Source organism: Gorilla gorilla, chromosome 12, assembly GCF_029281585.2.
Source record: "Gorilla gorilla gorilla isolate KB3781 chromosome 12, NHGRI_mGorGor1-v2.1_pri, whole genome shotgun sequence".
Taxonomy (NCBI): domain Eukaryota; kingdom Metazoa; phylum Chordata; class Mammalia; order Primates; family Hominidae; genus Gorilla; species Gorilla gorilla.
The window spans coordinates 32,920,736-32,941,625 of record NC_073236.2 but is presented as its reverse complement, the minus strand read 5'-3'; the positions used below and the strand labels follow the sequence as shown (position 1 = coordinate 32,941,625).

The window sequence follows — 20,890 nt, the reverse complement described above, 5'->3', positions numbered from 1 at the left end:
TGATCAGCTCTATATTTCTATATTCTTCTTCTTTTTTTTTTTTTTTTTGGCGACAGAGTGTTTAACTCTTGTCGCCCAGGCTGGAGTGATCTCAGCTCACCGCAGTCTCCTTCTCCTGCCTCAGCCTGCCAAGTAGCTGGGATTACTGGCGCCTGCCACCACACCCGACTAATTTTTGTATTTTTAGTAGACATGGGGTTTCACCATGTTGGCTAGGCTGGTCTTGAACTCCTGACCTCAGGTGATCTGCCTGCCTTGGCCTCCTACAGTGCTGGGATTATAGGTGTGAACCACCATGCCTGGCCTATATTCTATATATTCTATATATTCTCTATTCTTTTGTCTTTTTTGTTTCTGTAAGTATGTGGGCCCAGTAATATAAAACTTCTTTATGTAAATGGCACAGGTTCAAACTGAAGAGAATTGGCAGTAGTTTTAAGGATAGTAGAATGGAAGGGGTTTTTGATAGCACTTTGATACAGAGTACTATTGTAACTAAGCAAAATTTAAGTGGTTATTAAAACCAATTCCTTTGATTTTTCCATAAAATATAGCTGTATAAAAGAAGGTATTTACAATACTTTTTATTAAATTTTGTCCCTTCATTAAATTAAGATATAGAATTTTTTTTTTTTTTTTTTTTTGAGACCGAGTCTCACTCTGTCTCCCAGGCTGGAGTGCAGTGGCACGATCTCGCCTCACTCTAAGCTCCGCCTCCCAGGTTCACGCCATTCTCCTGCCCCAGCCTCCCGAGTAGCTGGGACTACAGGTTTGCACCACCACGCCTGGCTAATTTTTTGTATTTTTAGTAGAGATGGGGTTTCACTGTGTTAGCCAGGATGCTCTTGATCTCCTGATCTCATGATCCGCCTGCCTGGGCCTCGCAAAGTGCTAGGATTACAGGCGTGAGCCACCGCACCCAGCCACAGATATTGTTTTTAAGATAAGATACTATTTATTCCTGTGCTATTTGAGATCTTTTATAGTGGCTTCAGAGCCAGTAGGACTGTTCAGATGGAAATCTGTAGCACACACTCTTAAGATTTTTTACTTGTTTTCCATGTAATACATGTAGAATAGGAAGTTTTGCAAGCAGAGAAGTATTGTACTTCTAATAAGATGTTTTGCCTTACGGAATTCAATTCATCATAATCTGTCCCTACACAGCAAGTTCATTCGTGTGCAGAATGAAGGAACTGGAAAAAGTTCTTGGTGGATGCTCAATCCAGAGGGTGGCAAGAGCGGGAAATCTCCTAGGAGAAGAGCTGCATCCATGGACAACAACAGTAAATTTGCTAAGAGCCGAAGCAGAGCTGCCAAGAAGAAAGCATCTCTCCAGTCTGGCCAGGAGGGTGCTGGGGACAGCCCTGGATCACAGTTTTCCAAATGGCCTGCAAGCCCTGGCTCTCACAGCAATGATGACTTTGATAACTGGAGTACATTTCGCCCTCGAACTAGCTCAAATGCTAGTACTATTAGTGGGAGACTCTCACCCATTATGACCGAACAGGATGATCTTGGAGAAGGGGATGTGCATTCTATGGTGTACCCGCCATCTGCTGCAAAGATGACCTCTACTTTACCCAGTCTGTCTGAGATAAGCAATCCCGAAAACATGGAAAATCTTTTGGATAATCTCAACCTTCTCTCATCACCAACATCATTAACTGTTTCGACCCAGTCCTCACCTGGCACCATGATGCGGCAGACGCCGTGCTACTCGTTTGCGCCACCAAACACCAGTTTGAATTCACCCAGCCCAAACTGCCAAAAATATACATATGGCCAATCCAGCATGAGCCCTTTGCCCCAGATGCCTATACAAACACTTCAGGACAATAAGTCGAGTTATGGAGGTATGAGTCAGTATAACTGTGTGCCTGGACTCTTGAAGGAGTTGCTGACTTCTGACTCTCCTCCCCATAATGACATTATGACACCAGTTGATCCTGGGGTAGCCCAGCCCAACAGCCGGGTTCTGGGCCAGAACGTCATGATGGGCCCTAATTCGGTCATGTCAACCTATGGCAGCCAGGCATCTCATAACAAAATGATGAATCCCAGCTCCCATACCCACCCTGGACATGCTCAGCAGACATCTGCAGTTAACGGGCATCCCCTGCCCCACACGGTAAGCACCATGCCCCACACCTCGGGTATGAACCGCCTGACCCAAGTGAAGACACCTGTACAAGTGCCTCTGCCCCACCCCATGCAGATGAGTGCCCTTGGGGGCTACTCCTCCATGAGCAGCTGCAATGGCTATGGCAGAATGGGCCTTCTCCACCAGGAGAAGCTCCCAAGTGACTTGGATGGCATGTTCATTGAGCGCTTAGACTGTGACATGGAATCCATCATTCAGAATGACCTCATGGATGGAGATACATTGGATTTTAACTTTGACAATGTGTTGCCCAACCAAAGCTTCCCACACAGTGTCAAGACAATGACACATAGCTGGGTGTCAGGCTGAGGGTTAGTGAGCAGGTAAGTTCACCCCAATATCAAAAGACCTTTTGAAAAATAGAACTTAAAAGCGAGGAACACAGTAACTTGCCATGGTTAGCACATCTTTGATGTCAACTGACTGCCCCTTGCAGAGAGGGATCTTTTATCATTCATTCTCTGTCCTTTTTGCAGCTTACAGTTTTCCTTCTGAGCTTACACAGAAGGAAGCTTCCTTTAACTGCTTTAAAAATTTCTTTTTGACAGTTCGATGGCTGCATCTTTTTTAGTAGCTCTTCAATAAATGAATACATTTGATATAAATCAAATGCTGAAGGGTTTTTTGTAAAGTAGAATTTTCCCCATTGAATGATTTTAGAGCTGTTTGAGAAAGCTCTAGCTTTTTGCCCCTAAGTATGTCTGTCACTCTTAACATGTTAAGTTGAATTGATTTTAATTTGGCTATATTTTCATTGTGTGTGTATGTGTGTGTGCGTATGTATGTGTTTTTTCCTAGGCTACACTTAGAAGTACTTCAGATTGTCTGACAGCAGGAACTGAGAGAAGCAGTCCAAAGATGTCTTTCACCAACTCCCTTTTAGTTTTCTTGGTTAAAACAAACAAACAAACAAAAAAACCCTCTTTTTTTCCTTTCGTCAGACTTGGCAGCAAAGACATTTTTCCTGTACAGGATGTTTGCCCAATGTGTGCAGGTTATGTGCTGCTGTAGATAAGGACTGTGCCATTGGAAATTTCATTACAATGAAGTGCCAAACTCACTACACCATATAATTGCAGAAAAGATTTTCAGATCCTGGTGTGCTTTCAAGTTTTGTATATAAGCAGTAGATACAGATTGTATTTGTGTGTGTTTTTGGTTTTTCTAAATATCCAATTGGTCCAAGGAAAGTTTGTACTCTTTTTGTAATACTGTGATGGGTCTCATGTCTTGATAAGTTAAACTTTTGTTGGTACTACCTGTTTTCTGTGGAACTGACGGATCACAAAGAACTGAATCTCCATTCTGCATCTCCATTGAACAGCCTTGGACCTGTTCACGTTGCCACAGAATTCACATGAGAACCAAGTAGCCTGTTATCAATCTGCTCAATTAATGGACTTGTTAAACTTTTGGAAAAAAAAGATTAAATGCCAGCTTTGTACAGGTCTTTTCTATTTTTTTTGTTTATTTTGTTATTTGCAAATTTGTACAAACATTTAAATGGTTCTAATTTCCAGATAAATGATTTTTGATGTTATTGTTGGGACTTAAGAACATTTTTGGAATAGATATTGAACTGTAATAATGTTTTCTTAAAACTAGAGTCTACTTTGTTACATAGTCGGCTTGTAAATTTTGTGGAACCACAGGTATTTGGGGCAGCATTCATAATTTTCATTTTGTATTCTAACTGGATTAGTACTAATTTTATACATGCTTAACTGGTTTGTACACTTTGGGATGCTACTTAGTGATGTTTGTGACTAATCTTAAATCATTGTAATTAGTACTTGCATGTTCAACGTTTCAGGCCCTGTTTGGGCAGGAAAGTGATGTATAGTTATGGACACTTTGCGTTTCTTATTTAGGATAACTTAATATGTTTTTATGTATGTATTTTAAAGAAATTTCATCTGCTTCTACTGAACTATGCGTACTGCATAGCATCAAGTCTTCTCTAGAGACCTCTGTAGTCCTGGGAGGCCTCATAATGTTTGTAGATCAGAAAAGGGAGATCTGCATCTAAAGCAATGGTCCTTTGTCAAACGAGGGATTTTGATCCACTTCACCATTTTGAGTTGAGCTTTAGCAAAAGTTTCCCTTCATAATTCTTTGCTCTTGTTTCAGTCCAGGTGGAGGTTGGTTTTGTAGTTCTGCCTTGAGGAATTATGTCAACACTCATACTTCATCCCATTCTCCCTTCTGCCCTGCAGATTAGATTACTTAGCACACTGTGGAAGTTTAAGTGGAAGGAGGGAATTTAAAAATGGGACTTGAGTGGTTTGTAGAATTTGTGTTCATAAGTTCAGATGGGTAGCAAATGGAATAGAACTTACTTAAAAATTGGGGAGATTTATTTGAAAACCAGCTGTAAGTTGTGCATTGAGATTATGTTAAAAGCCTTGGCTTAAGAATTTGAAAATTTCTTTAGCCTGTAGCAACCTAAACTGTAATTCCTATCATTATGTTTTATTACTTTCCAATTACCTGTAACTGACAGACCAAATTAACTGGCTTTGTGTCCTATTTAGTCCATCAGTATTTGCAAGTCATGTGGAAAGCCCAAAGTCATCACAATGAAGAGAACAGGTGCACAGCACTGTTCCTCTTGTGTTCTTGAGAAGGATCTAATTTTTCTGTATATAGCCCACATCACACTTGCTTTGTCTTGTATGTTAATTGCATCTTCATTGGCTTGGTATTTCCTAAATGTTTAACAAGAACACAAGTGTTCCTGATAAGATTTCCTACAGTAAGCCAGCTCTATTGTAAGCTTCCCACTGTGATGATCTTTTTTTGAAGATTCATTGAACAGCCACCACTCTATCATCCTCATTTTGGGGCACTCCAAGACATAGCTGGTTTTAGAAACCCAAGTTCCTCTGAGCACAGCCTCCCGGGTATGTAACTGAACTTGGTGCCAAAGTACTTGTGTACTCATTTCTATTACTACGTACTGTCACTTTCCTCCCATGCCATTACTGCATCATAATACAAGGAACCTCAGAGCCCCCATTTGTTCATTAAAGAGGCAGCTACAGCCAAAATCACTGTTAAAATCTTACTACTTCATAGAGTAGCTCTTAGGAAAATGTATCTTCCTCCTGAGTCTGGATAATTATACCTCCCCCAAGTCCCCATTGTGTGTTGAAATCCTGTCATGAATCCTTGGTAGCTCTCTGAGAACAGTGAAGTCCAGGGAAAGGCATCTGGTCTGTCTGGAAAGCAAACATTATGTGGCCTCTGGTAGTTTTTTTCCTGTAAGAATACTGACTTTCTGGAGTAATGAGTATATATCAGTTATTGTACATGATTGCTTTGTGAAATGTGCAAATGATATCACCTATGCAGCCTTGTTTGATTTATTTTCTCTGGTTTGTACTGTTATTAAAAGCATATTGTATTATAGAGCTATTCAGATATTTTAAATATAAAGATGTATTGTTTCCGTAATATAGACGTATGGAGTATATTTAGGTAATAGATGTATTACTTGGAAAGTTCTGCTTTGACAAACTGACAAAGTCTAAATGAGCACATGTATCCCAGTGAGCAGTAAATCAATGGAACATCCCAAGAAGAGGATAAGGACACTTAAAATGGAAATCATTCTCCAACGATATACAAATTGGACTTGTTCAACTGCTGGATATATGCTACCAATAACCCCAGCCCCAACTTAAAATTCTTACATTCAAGCTCCTAAGAGTTCTTAATTTATAACTAATTTTAAAAGAGAAGTTTCTTTTCTGGTTTTAGTTTGGGAATAATCATTCATTAAAAAAAAGTATTGTGGTTTATGTGAACAGACCAGCCTGGCATTACAGTTGGCCTCTCCTTGAGGTGGGCATAGCCTGGCAGTGTGGCCAGGGGTGGCCATGTAAGTCCCATCAGGATGTAGTCATGCCTCCTGCATTTCGCTACCCGAGTTTAGTAACAGTGCAGATTCCACGTTCTTGTTCCGATACTCTGAGAAGTGCCTGATGATGTTGATGTACTTAGAGACACAAGAACAATCTTTGCTATAATTGTATAAAGCCATAAATGTACATAAATTATGTTTAAATGGCTTGGTGTCTTTCTTTTCTAATTATGCAGAATAAGCTCTTTATTAGGAATTTTTTTGTGCAGCTATTAAATACTTGAGTTAAGTCTTGTCAGCCACAATGTTGTCATTGGTTCAGATCTGGTATTCCCTTTGGAGGAAAAGGGGAACAGCCCCTCTGGGACCAAACCATAGTCCCCTGAGATGGGGAACAAGTACAATCCTTGATAACAATCCTGGAATACTTCATCTTTGGAATGTCTGAAAGTACATCCGGTTCAGTAATTACTAGGCATATTAAGTCTTATGTCAGAACAGACTCTGCTAAAGGTAAAAACACCTTGAGGGCAAGTTAGGAGGGTCTGGCTAGGAGGTCACAGAGCAGATGCGGTGGATGGAGTGGCAGAACCCCATGGCTAAGGTCATAAGTGCTCCTCCAGTCACTACTGCACACCTTGCTGAAGGGGGAGGATCAGCCCTCCTTTAAGTGGCTGTAGGTGGGAAGTTTATGTTTGCTCTTTTCAGAAGATGTCTGAGGAATGAGCCAGGATTAGATTAAGATGGTTAAGATGCATTTTAAAATCATTGTGAAGCCCACTTTCTCCTAACTTCTGACTTTCTGACCAGACAAGTGAATGAGCTGGAGAAGCAAGGAAAAATATTATTCTGTTTATCTGTGTAGACACTGAGGGTCCATCCCACTTTCAGAGTATTTTAAAATTTACCCACTTTTGGAAGTGGAAACCCTTTCTTTAAAAGACGTGATAGCCAGAAGCCCAATGTATAGAAGAGATGAAAGTATCTACCCCCATCCCCTGGGGCTCATGCACAGTTCAGTGTGAAAACTGTAGATGTAGTCCAAATGAGGAAAAACCCCTTGCTTATACCCTGGAACTCTAACCAGCTAGCCTTTCATAACTCTGCACATATATACAAAACTGCACATCCAATGTCATTACTTGAGGCCAGTTTCCAAGTTTTACATTAATTGATAAGCAACATATAGCAGGAAGGTTTCCCTGGGAGACCTCATAGGAGGAGCTCAGTGTTAGACTTTGTAGCCGGACAGGCTTCCTTCCTTGGACAGTTATCTAGGCCCTTGATGTGACCAGAGCTGATAGTAGAATCAGGATGTGTACCTAGGCTTGTTTCTTGATCTGTGAATCAGCCACACTGGAAGACCTTTGCCTTGGCTGTTGTTTCTCCATGTTTCAGGTGACCTATAACAATGACACTACACTGGTTGGTGGGTTAGGTAAGGTAGGTGGAGGGCCGTTCCGCTGGATATACCACGTTTAAAAGTGGCAGTCTCTGAAGCAGACATCATCACGTACACATCAAACCTTGTATCATCTAGTAGTGCTCATTCTGGGCCCAGGTGTATGAAGGTATATTCCTGGTAGGTTTCCTTATTACAGTTTGTTGTTTTGGTATAAAAGTTGCTTTGGTGAGAAATAGTTTAATACTTAAATTACACCAGTTACATTTATTGAGAAAATTATTGGGAAAAAGCGGATTGGGTTACAAGTCCACTTTTCAAATCATAGACTCTGGGGTGTTTTTTAGTTTAAGTAACTAGAAAAAAATGGAATTTCCAGTGGACTGGAAAGGGAGGTAACTATATGCAGGGATAAAGGAGAAGAACAAGTAGTCCTGGGTGGTGGTGGGTAATACATCAGGAAACCAGACGTGAAGTGGAGCCGTAGGCCTTGGGAGGAAGCTATGGAGTGTCGTGGGGGCATCCGAAAGCTAGAGAGCTTTTGAAGCCAACGGGGAGAGGGGGCTTTCTGTTCAAGTGCTTGGCTTTGGTGATGTGGCTGTGAGAGGAGGGAACTCTGTACTGAGAAGGCATTCACCTGTTAGAAGAAGCAAAGTAAAACAGTTGGGGCCAGCTTTTCTTCCTTGACTGGTGGCAGGACACTTTTCCACCCCTAGGCCCTGGCCCCCTTATTTCCACGAACTCCAAGGCTGAAGGAAATTTCCTGCCTTTAGTACCTTACTTACGCCATATCTCCCCAAAGTGACTCTTGTTTTCTTGGAAGCCACTGGTGGAAAGTAGAGATTTACATCCTTCAGGAAGAAGGTCGCTTGTTATTTGTCCTTTACATATTAACTTCTGTGAGCTTAAATCCCCGAACAAGCAACTTTGAGAAAGAATTCCTACAAAAACATATTGCAGATGGCAGCATAGGAGCCCTGCTGTGTTCTTGTAGTTGCTAGAGTTTCTGCAAACATACTTGGCTTGTAAAGTACTAAAATTGCTGCCCAAGTCAGATGACCTTAGATGAGACAGCTGCTTAGAATAAGGCTCACATTTTAAACCAGATTTTTCTCCCCTGATGAATTGGGATAGAGAGGAGGTCCATTTGCAGTTTAGCACTTGGTCCCAGAATAAGCCAGAGATGCCCACTTCTTAGTCTGTGCTGGTGTCAGGGACACTTGCAGTGTTTGCAGAGTGGGAAGCTCTGATGCTTGGGCAGCAATTTCCCCACAGGTAAATTGAGGATACCTTCTGTTACCTGCCTCACAGGTTTGATAGGAGATTAGAGCGATGAGGTAATGTCTGCGAATGGTTTCCTGTGTCAGGGAGAAAGCCTGCACAGCTGAGTGGTGTCATCTTAGGTAATAGTAGGCCTTGGGATGTTTCTGTAGTGGGGCTTCTGACAGCATCTCCCTGCAGGATAAGTGAGAGAACTATTTGGTTCATCCCCAATGTTTTTCTGTTTTTTGTTTGTTTTGTTTTGTTTTGTTTTGTTTTGTTTTGTTTGAGACAAAGTCTCACTCTGTCACCCGGGCTGGAATGCAGTGGCGCAATCTCCACTCACTGCAACCTCCACCTCCATGGTTTGGTTGATTGTCATGCTCCAGCCTCCCGAGTAGCTGGGACTACAGGCATGCACCACCACACCTGGCTAATTTTTGTATTTTTAGTAGTGATGGTGTTTCACCATGTTGGCCAGGATGGTCTCAAACTCCTGCCTGCCTTGGCCTCCCAAGTGATCTGCCTGCCTTGGCCTCCCAAAGTGCTGGGATTACAGGCATGAGCCTCCGTGCCCGGCCGCCAGTGTTTTTCTGCTTTCATATTTGCTGTGTTTTGTTTCTTAAGCAGGAGAGTGTAGACAGTTTACAGGGCCATTTCCAAGAGTGAGTAGGCCTGTTTTCCTTCAGCAACTCTAAAGTATTATCAGTAGTAAAACTGTAAACCTATATCTGCCCAATAAAAACTGGTATTGATATTTATTCCCCAAGGAGTTCCCCAACATGGACCCGTACTAAGGAAATTTACAGACATCTAAGCTTTCTTGACCTTGACCTCATCCCAGTCTAGAATAGACTCTGTGGGACTCCATCTGTAAGATAGGGAGAGAGGAGAGGAGAGGAAAAGCCTGAGGTCGATGGGGCCACAGTAGTGTGTGTTGCAGCCCAGTCACCTGGTCCACAAAAATGAATGGTTAAACTTGCAGAAGTTTTGTGAGCCAATTTTAAATACCTTCATTATCAACAAGTCAGATAAACTATTATATTTAAAAACAAAGATAGTAAGTCCTCAAAACTCTTCACTTTGTAATTATTGTATTCATGTTAGTCTTGTCCACCATCGAGGTTGTTGCCAGCGACTGTGTTGCATGGTGAGGATGCTGTGTAATGGTGTGCTACCATAACTGACCCCAGGTGTGTCTGCTCACTGCTTGAAAGCCAGATTTGAGAGACAAGTGTTGGTGGGAGGAAAAGCAGGATTAATTGGAAAGCCAGCAAACCGAGAAGATGGGGAACTAGCCTTCTAAAGTACCATCTTCAGACAGTACAAATTTTAGGCTCTTTTTATGTTAAGGGCAGAAGGAAGGGGAGGGGATTGAGATCAAGAGGTAACAGATAACCACCGACATCTGGGTGCCAGCAAGCGTGCAAGGAACTTCTTTGTCCTTGGTCAGGTCACAACGCTCCTATAAATCTTTAACAAAAACATAGTTGTTTACATACTTCTCCTTTAATCCCAGAGTTAGTTTTTAAAACTACATGATTGCTGTTTTTGCATATTAATAGTACTCTAAAATTATCCTTGCCTATGTGCAGAAATGGGTAAGGGCCACTTAAACCAAAATGGAGTTAGTTATGTTAGCTCTTGTGCTGTTTCACTGTTACACTGCTGCTGTGCTGACACTAAGCAGAGTTTCAGCTTCACTAATATAATTTGGGTGAGAGTGAGAAATGGTTTAACAGTTAAATCACATCAGTTGATTGAGAAAGTAAATCTGAGAAAAAAAATGCATTGGGATGCAAGTCCATTTGTCAAGTCCTGGTTGGATTGCCACCATATGTTGGCTACGGATAAAAGTTGACCATAAAAATCAGTGAAAGAATTCTGTGAGAATCAATTGACCTAATATAATTTACAATAGAGAGTATTGTATGTTTTATTATTTGTAAATTGTTACTCATCTTTTATATCAGTAAATTCTTAATTTATGTACGTATATACAGGCACACGTTATTTCCCCACAGAGCAGGTTGTTAAACATTGGCCAACACATCACCAACTGGGTGTATGAAGGCATTAAAGGACTAATGATTTTGGTGACAATAACAGGCAGAATGGGAGTCAGGGAAAGATAGAATAGGAGGTTGAGGGAGGGTCTGGGGTGAGGTCATGGCAGCAGGTGTCTGAGAAGCTGTGAAGTCCAGGGCCCTAGAGTAGAAGAGGTTAGGGGATGATAGGGCCTCAAGATTGAATGTAGCATGCAAATTAGATTTCAGAGCTAACCAAGGGACTTGGGGTGGAGAGGAGTCACATTTAAGTGCCAGTGCCTTTAATTTGGGGGAGAAGTGCAGAACCAGTAGCTGCTAGATGTCAGTGACTGGGAAGGGCACACAGCAGGTTAGGCTGATGCTGTAAGCATGGATACAGCTTTTAACATGAGGGTGCAAGAGGAAGATTCTGGAACTGGAAAAGGAATGCAAAGGATGCCAGTTCTGCTTTTTAGACTCATTTTTGATGGGAGGAATTATACCTGCATACTGGGGTTACTGTGGAAATTAAATAACCTGAGTTAACCCCCTATGGTAGTGCTTGGCATATAGAAAGGGCTCACAAAATAAGAGCAATCAAATGTTCTGATTTGCTTAGGAAAAGGTGTTGTCCCAGCACAGTTATGGTTAAGTTCCTCTTGTTACTCAGTGTTCAGGTTTGGGTGATTAATTATATGTTCACCCTATTAACAAATGACTGCTTTTTAATTACTCCCTGGAACCCTCACCTCACAATGGACATACCAAGAGCACCCAGTGGGTGAGATGACTCAGAGGCCCCCTGGAAGAATCTTTCACAGGCTGGAGGGTTATTCTTCTAAAGGAATGTTAGCCTGGTGTTTCAGCATAAACTTGAATCTATGACACATACTACCATCTGAATGTTTGTGTACCTCCACCGCCCCATTTAAATGTTGCAAATGTTGAAATCCTGACCCTTGTGGTGATGGTGTTAGGAGGTGGGGCCTTTGGGAGGTAGTTCGGTCATGAGAGTGGAGCCCTCATGAATGGGATTAGTGCCCTCACAAAAGAAACCCAAAAGAGGTACCTAGCTCTAGGTACCTCTTCCTAGAAAGTGCCATCTGTGAACCAGGAAAGGGAGAGGCCTTGGTCTTGGATTTCCCAGCCTCTAAAACAGGGAAATAAATTTCTGTGGTTTCTAAGCCACCTGGATTATGGTATTTTATTATAGCAGCCTGAAGGTACTCAGACAGCATGCAAGGTCCTTCCCAACCAATCTTTGCCTTTGCATCTCCACCATATGCACCAGTCACACTCCATTCCCTTTTATGCTTCCAGCCTTTTTGCATGCTGGAAGGTCTGTTTATCCGGAATGTCTGTTTATCTGGAATGTCTTTCTCCTCCCTTCCTTATCAAAGTCCAGCTCAAAGCCTTCCCCTATCATTAAAGTCCACCCCAACCCCTAGTGTCAGAGTAGTTACACAGGTGAACTGGAAGCATTTAAGACTCCTTTCCCAAATATAGCCTTCTGGCTGTGTTTAGCCCTGGCTAAATACTAACAATTCTCCTGAGGCAGCCCTGTAGCCATCCTAACAAGAAGTTTGCAGCCAGGCCTGCCTGACTTTGGGTCATTAACAGCCTTCCACTGAGCCTGAAGCAACTGGCCAGTGCAGTTGACCACTGGACACAGCCAAAGACATTCTTCTTTGGTGAGCCAGCCCACATCTGCCAACATTCCACCAAATTAAAAGCAGACCAAGAACCCCCAAGTATTTTGACAAGTCTGGAGCTGCTATTACTTCAACCGAGGCAAGTACAATGGCAAGAGAGAAAGGTATGGGCAATGATGAAATGTCTAAAAGGGATTATTGGCCTGCCCTCCAGCCAGCCATCTCCAGGGCTGCAGAATCCTTTCTTTACATATAGATTTTTCTCTGGGCTCCAGGGACAGAGTCAGCCCTTTCACTTAGCTCCTACTTCCAAAATTGCCATTAACAAGACTGAAATGCCAGTTTATCTACATTCCCCCAGAAAGGGTTGCATGTCTGTAGACACAGCTAGGATATGCTCATCTTGGGACAGTTATAGTCTCTGAGTTTGTTCGTTTATTTTTTAACAAGACAACTGGACACCCTTAATTAAATAGATATGTGATTTGTTTTCAAGCCACCTCATCTGAGAAGGACACCACAGTGTTATTTGTAGTTTTTGCCTCGGTTGTGTGATGGGGGTGTGTCTCCATCTCTCCCCAGCCTAATGGGATTGGATAAAATATGTGGATTTCATGTTCTGACTTTTAAAAAAAATTTAATTTGAAACACTTGAAATATTCAAATATTTTTGAAATATTTTAGAATTAAATATTATTTTGAAAGGAAAATAATTAATTCTCCTTTGCAAGACAGAAAAGTTTTTCCTGTTTTATTTCCCTACACCTACCAAAACAATGTCTTGGTGAAAAGGAGGACCTCCTGAGGTCAAGCAATTCTGTTTAGAAATAATTGGAAGTCGTGATAAAACATACCCTGAATTGGTTGGGCACAGTGGCTCACGCCTGTAGTCCCAGCACTTTGTGAGGCAGAGGCAGGCGGATCACTTGAGGTCAGGAGTTCCAGACCAGCCTGGCCAACATGGCAAAACCCTGTCTCTACCAAAAATATGAAAATTAGCCAGGCGTGGTGGTGCATGCCTATAATCCTAGCTACTCAGGAGGCTGAAGCAGGAGAATTGCTTGAACTCGGGAGGCAGAGGTTGTAGTGAGCTGAGATCGCACCAGTGCACTCCAGCCTCGGCATCAGAGCGAGACTCCATCTCAAAACAAAAACAAAAACAAACAAAAAACCCGCCAAAAAACCTGAATAGAAAACTTCATGTGTACTTGTAAACACATCTTCTGAGACTCAAAAGTTCTTAGAGCCCTATGAGCTATATTTTTTAAATCAATATTATCTGTAAGTTTCTAGTTCCCCTCTGACTCCATTTTTCTGTCTTCAATAATTGTTATTCCATTAAAAACATGGCTATAATTTTCAAAATCCTGGATAGGACTGGCTGGAAGCATTTAACAGCTGTATGGAATCTCATCTAACCATCATGTGCCTTTTTTTTGGAAACAACAATCTGAGCAATTGTCCTTGTCTTTTGTAAGAAAATCACATGATTAAAAAAATAGATGACTAGCAATACTGTTGTCACTTGGTTACTGGCAGGAGTAGGGAGAGGGAGGAAGACATAGGAAAAATGCTTTCTTGGATCCCTCAGCCACACCAATCTGCAAACCTTTCTGGAGTAAATAATTTCCTTTGTCATTTCTGGATAACTAAAAAAAGACTTCGGAATGTTTCCAGGCCTGGGCATTCTATCATGTAATACTTCCAGCGTTTGAGTTACCTTTCCTTGCTCAAAGAGTTGGCTCAAAACTCAGCCATGTTCCCCCCTGCTGGATCTGAGTGTTGGGGAGACTGCTATGAATTGTATGAATGAAAGTTCCGTGTTTGTTACGGACAATAATGGCCCCTCTGGGATTAGAAGACATTTGAATCAGCTCCCAAAGGTGCTGCTTTGACCTTAGTAAGCATTCTGAAACCAAGCTTCCCACTGCCTCCAATGTGTCATCCAGAAAGAGAGCTGCAGGCTTACCCCTGACAGAGAGGTGCCTGTCATCTTGTAGACTATAGAGAATAGAGGCCCCATATATGAAATGTTTGGAAGCAGCAAGGCTGGACATTGACCAGCATAAAGCAAGTGTTGGAATTTGTTGTTTCTCTGCAAAATAAGCTGATTTTTTTTCCCAGGGTACTTCTAAGACTTGTAGAAGAAAAACTATGATTAAGAAAAGTGGATGGATTATTAAGAAAGGCTTTTTATTCAAAAAGTTTTGTGATTTTAATAGCGCTTTGCATTTATAATACCTTCCATCCAAGGATACCAGCCACCTCTGCCAACGCTAATTCCTCAGCCTCTCTTTGAATTAAAAAGAGTAGAGCAAACCTATTCACTGTGGACCATGCAGAAGTGAAAAGTGAGTCCCCTGGGTGAGGGGAGTTTAGTTACCCAAGACCCTGAGGGAACCTGTTGTAAGGGAACTTCAGAGATGAGACTTTCTCAAAATGTGAGCTACTAACCGTTGGCAACAGAATTACTTGGAAAGATTTGTAAAAAATGCAAATTCCAGAACCTCTGAGAAGCAGAAACAGAATCGTGGATCGGGGTGTGATGGTGGAGAAATCTATATTTTAATTATTCCGGGTGATTTTTATGAACACTGAAATTTGAGAACTGCTCTTAGACTACAGAAATGCTGTAATATTTTCTGCCATTCATTCATTCAATAATTACATTTACCTACTGAGTATCCGCTGTGTAGCAGGCCCTATGCAACATGCTGGGGACATCCTATGTGGTGATCGGGACAGACGCACTGTCTTCCCTCGTGAGGCTTGCAGTCTTCTGCTGCTCTTTAGTGTGTAGTGTGGGTTAGCAGAAAGATGTCATGAAGTATTCTGTAAAAATAGGCTCCTTGGATCAAATAAATACTGGGCTGATAGCAGGCCATGAAACTGAAAATCCCATCATTCATCAGAGGCTTTTCCCTGCCTAATCTACTGTGGGTGCTGCATAAGTGAGTTGGACAGCCTGCCCTCCTGCTCCAGGAGCTTGCGCATCTGGGCCTGGTTTGGCCTCTCCTCTGGTCTTGCCAGCACAAGGATCAATCCCTGAATAACACTGTGGAGTGGCATTGAAACCGTTTGAGCGAAAGGCAGATCTGGAAACCGGCTTATTTGATCCAGGGGGACCACATGGCTGAGTTAAATGCATCCAGGTCTGAGGAAAATAACAACCCAGCCCCCGCGGACGGTCTGTTTTCCATTGGAAATGGGCCTCTCTTTTCTTAAAGCTGCGAAGGAGAAGCAACTCCTCTTGCAAGATCTTTGAGGGAGCATAAGCTAGACCCAGTTGTTGGTGCTGGGATGAGCTTCCCATACTCCAGGCTGGGCGGACACCACCTTGCTCCAGGCCAACTCCAGGGCAGAGGCAGCTCCAGGGCAACTTCCAAACCCCTGGTGAGGGAGCAGCATCCCAGGTCGGAGCCGCCTGGGGCAGGGCCAGACACTCCATGATGATAACACTTTGACACTTCATTTGGGTGGTGTCCTCAGGCCGAGCTCTGTTTCATGCTAGAAACGCTGAGGAACACTTGAAGGAGGATGCCTTGATTTTTTGTATGTTGTTTGTAAAGTGTTCCCCCAAAGTGGACATAAATCAATCTCTGTTGCAAAAAGAATCAAGGATCATATCCAATACAATCTGACCTTTCCTGATGCCTCAGGGACATCATTAGGAACATCTGTGATGGCGCAGAGTTGGTGTTCAGTGATGTCCTCAGGGCTGTGGAGGTCGCTCCTGTTTTTGGACTCTGCCCTACCCACTTCCCTTGCCTTCTCTCTCTCCTCTCTCCCCTTCCTTCCCTCCCTTTCTGCCTTCCTTCCTCTCTTCCTCCCTCAATCCTTCCAACTCCCTACTCTCTCTCTGTCTCTCACTTATTCTTTATCATGGAAAATTTGAAACATAAAAAAAAGGTAGAAAGAATTAAAAATATAATAAAGCCCCATGAGTTCTTCTTCTTCTTTTTTTTTTTTTTTTTTTTTTTTTTGAGACAGAATTTCGCTCTTGTTGCCAAGGCTGGAGTGCAGTGGTGTGATCTTGGCTCACTGCAACCTCCGCCTCCCTGGTTCAAGCGATTCTCCTGCCTCAGCCTCCTGAGTAGCTGGGATTACAGGCATGTGCCACCACACCTGGCTAATTTTTTGTATTTTTAATAGAGACAGGGTTTCTCCATGTTGGTTAGGCTGTTCTTGAACTCCTGACCTCAGGTGATCCACCTGCCTTGGCCTCCCAAAGTGCTGGGAGTTCTCCTTACTTGGGTTGAATAATTATCAGCTCATGGCTAAACTTGCTTCATACACAGTCAAGCGTCGCTTACCAACAGGGATGTGTTCTGAGAAATGTATGGTTAAGCAAATCTGTTGTTACGTGGACATCATAGAGTGCACTTGGACAAATCTAGATGGTATAGCCTACTACACACCTGGGGTATAATGGTACGGCCTGTGGCTCCTAGGCTACACACCTGTACAGCATATTACTGTACTGAATACTGTAGGCAACTATAGCACAGTGGTATTTGTTATCTAAACATATCTAAACATAGCATAGAAAAGGTACAGTAAAAATATGGTATAAAAGACAAAAATGGTACACCTCTATAGGGCACTTAACATGCATGGAGCTTGCAGGACCAGCAGTTGCTCTGGTGAGTGAGTGAGTGAGTGGTGAGTGAATGTGAAGGCCCAAGATATTACTGTATACGTCTGGAGACTTGATAGATGCTGTGCACTTAGGCTACGCTACATTTATACCAGATAGTTTCCCGCTTCAATAATAAATTAACCTTAGCTTACTGTACCTTTATTAACTTTACATTTTTTTTGGCTTTTTGACTCTTTTAACAACACTTAACGCATACATTGTATAGCTGTCTAAAATACTTTCTTTGTATCCTTATTCTATAAGGTTTTTTCTATTCTTAAATTGTTTAGTTTTTTTACTTTTTTTTTTGGGTGGAGACAAGTTCTCGCTACATTACCCAAGTTGGTCCTGAACTCCTGGCCTCAAGCAATCCTCCTGTCTTGGCCTCCTAAGGTGTTGGGATTACAAGTGTGAGCCACTGTACCTGGCCTATATTTTTACTTTTTAAATGTTTTTGTTAAAAACGAAGACACAAACACACACATTAGCCTAGGCCTTCACAGGGTCAGGATCATCAATATCACTGTCTTTCGTCTCCACATCTTGTCCCACTGGAAGGTCTGCAGGGGCAATTACATGCATAGAGCTGTCATCTCCTATTATGATAACAAGGCCTTCTTCTGGATACCTCCTGCAGGACCTGCCTGAGGCTGTCTTACAGTTAACATTATATATATATATAGATAGATAGATATATATATAGATATATATATATATAGAAGGAGTACACTCTAAAATAACCATAAAAAACAGTAACATGCTCATTTATTATCATTATCAAGGATTATGTATTGTACCTAATTGTATGTGCTGTATTTTGTATGACTGGCAGTGCGGTAGGTTGGTTCATACAAGCATCACCACAAACACACAAGTATGCATTGCTCTAGGACAGTACAACAGCTACCATGTTACCAGGTGATAGACAATGTTCAGCTCTATTATCATGTAAGATCACTGTCATGTGTGGTCCATCTCTGACCAAAACGTTATGCAGTACGTGACTGTATCCTCATCCTCAATAATCCTTGGTTATTATTCTAGAATTTCAAATAAATGGAATCATATCATTTACTATGTACATTTTTTTTGCTCCTGGCTTCTTTTACTTGAGTATTATTTTTGAAATTCGTTCATGTTGTTGCTTGTATCAATAATTTGGTCCTTTTTATTTATTTTTATTATTATTGTTTTGAGATGAAGTCCCATTCTGTTGCCCAGGTTGGGTACAAGGGTGCGAACTCAGCTCACTGCAAGCTCTGCCCCCCGGGTTCAAGGGATTCTCCTGCCTCAGCCTCCCAAATAGCTGGGATTACAGGCATGCACCACCATACCCAGCTAATTTTCTTATTTTTAGTATAGACTAAAATTTTTCTTATTTTTAGTCTATACTAAAAATTTTCTTATTTTTAGTATAGACTATGTTGGCCAGGCTGGTCTCAAACTCCTGACCTCAAGTGATCCACTCACCTCAGCCTCCCAAAGTGCTGGGATTACAGGCGTGAGCCACCATGCCCAGCTAGGTCCTTTTTATTTTTAAGTAGTATTGCAATGTGTAGATATACCAGTTGGTTTATCCATTCTTCTGTTGATAGACATCTGGGCTATTTCCAATTTTTGACTATTATGGATAAAGGTGCTATACACACTTTTGTACACATTTTTTTTGTGGGCATTATATTTTCATTTCTCTTGAGTGGGATACTTAGGCATGTGATTGCAGGATCATAGGTATATTCAATTTTTTAAGAAAATGCCAAATGGTTTTCCAAAGTGGCTGTACCAGTTTACACTACCACCAGCAATGCATGGAGTTCTGGTTGTTCCATGTCCTCTCCAAAATCTGGTATTTTTCATCTTGTTAATTTTAGCTATTTTAGTGTTTGTAGTGGTATCTTATTATGATTTTAACTTGCATTTCCCTGATGATTATGATGGTGAATGCTTTTTCATGTGCTTATTGACCATTTGTATGTCTTGTGAAGTGTCTATTCAAGTATTTTATCCATGTTTAAATTGCAATGTCTTTTTATTATTTTATTATTTTTTGTCTTTTTATTGAGTTGTAGGAGGTCTGTATATATTCTGCATATAAGCTATAGGAATGTATGTGTATATAAGTATATAATATCTTTGTACATGATATAGATTAGATATAATATGTATTCAGACACAAGTGTTGCACGTATTTTCTCCTAATGTTACCTATTTTCTTGAGTGCCTTTTGATGAACAATTTTAAATTTTGATGAAGTTCAATTTATTACTTTTTTCTTTTGCGATTTGTGCTGTGTCTTCATCAAGAAATCTTTACTTTCCCCTGTATTCTCTTATGTTTTCTTCTAATGACATTGTGTTTATATATGTGCACAGAAACTAAAAAAAGCAACAAGAAAAGCATAACCACAAAACGCAGCATAATACATAAAGAATAAAATTTCTTAATATTATCAAATACCCAGGTAGCACAACGTTCACATTTTCTCACTTACTTTTTAGGTTTTTCTTATGATTTGTTAATACAAATTAGAATCCAGATAACATCCATATTATAATACACTGCTTTTTTTTTTTTTTTTTTTTTCTGAGACAGACTCTTATTCTGTCATCCAGGCTGGAGTGCAGTGGTGCAATCCCGGCTCACTGCAACCTCCACCTTCCAGGTTCAAGCAATTCTCCTGCCTTAGCCTCCCGAGTAGCTGGGATTACAGGTGCACGCCTGGCTAATTTTTTTGTATTTTTAGTAGAGACAGGGTTTCACCATGTTGGCCAGGCTGGTCTTGAACTCCTGACCTCGTGATCTGCCTGCCTCGGCCTCCCAAAGTGCTGGGATTACAGGCGTGAGCCACTATGCCTGGCAATACATTGCTTTTTTGGATATGTATTCTAAGAGTCTTTCTTAGTGTATAGGTCACCCCCATTTTTTTTTTGGTACTGTTTTTAAGAAACTGTGTCATTTGTAGTGTGTCTCATAGTTTGGACTTTGCTGATTTTATCCTCATGGTGCCATTAGTATATTTCTCTGCCCCTGTGTAACCTGAAAACTAGATCTAGAGGCTTGGTCATATTTAGGTCCAGTCTTTTTTTTCTTTTTTTTTCTTTCTTTTTTGGAGATGGAGTCTTGCTCTTGTCACCCAGGCTGGAGTGCAATGGTAACCTCTCAGCTCACTGCAACCTCCGCCTCCCAGGTTCAAGCGATTCTCCTGCCTCAGCCTCCTGAGTAGCTGGGATTACAGGCACCTGCCACTACACCCAGCTAATTGATGTATTTTTAGTAGAGACAGGGTTTCGCCATGTTGGTCAGGCTGGTCTCGAACTCCTGACTTCAGGTGATCCACCCGCCTTGGCCTCCCGAGTGCTGGGATTATAGGCGTGAGCCACTGCGCCCAGCCTAGGTCCAGTCTTTGTCAAGAATACTTTATAGTATTCTGTGACTAGACAGGGTGGGAAGCACATGATGTCCACTTGCCTTTTGTATGATATTAGCAGCCATTGATGACCATTGTTACTGTTGTTATTTCATGAAGATTACAAAATGGTGATATTCTAATTCTACCATTTCTTCTTCTTTTTTTTTGTTTGAGACAGAGTCTTGTTCTGTCTCCCAGGCTGGAGAGCACTGGCGTGATCTCAGCTCACTGCAACCTCTGCCTCCTGGGTTCCAGCTTCAAGCGATTCTCGTGCCTCAGCCTCCCAAGTAGCTGGGACTACAGGCACATGCCAGCACACCCAGCTAATTTTTGTATTTTGAATAGAGATGGGTGTCCACCATGTTGGCCAGGCTGGTCTCGAACTCTTGACCTCAGGTGATCCGCCTGCCTCAGTCAAAGTGCTGGGATTACAGGCATGAGCCACCATGCCTGGCCCAGTTCTACCATTTCT

General features: G+C 41.7%; 2 protein-coding genes across 3 annotated transcripts in view; both read left to right on the top strand.

Moving 5' to 3' along the window:
• Nucleotides 1-2,954, top strand: part of LOC129531741 (forkhead box protein O1-like) — a 47,264-nt gene extending 44,310 nt beyond the window's left edge. The window contains exon 2 of the mRNA XM_063695524.1: nucleotides 1,168-2,954. Within this exon, the coding sequence (XP_063551594.1) occupies nucleotides 1,217-2,473 (1,257 nt within the window). The 5' untranslated portion in view covers nucleotides 1,168-1,216 and the 3' untranslated portion in view covers nucleotides 2,474-2,954. The remainder of the gene's footprint in view (nucleotides 1-1,167) is intronic.
• Nucleotides 1-20,890, top strand: part of LOC115933254 (ankyrin repeat domain-containing protein 18A) — a 145,086-nt gene that overhangs the window by 44,761 nt on the left and 79,435 nt on the right. The window lies entirely within an intron of this gene.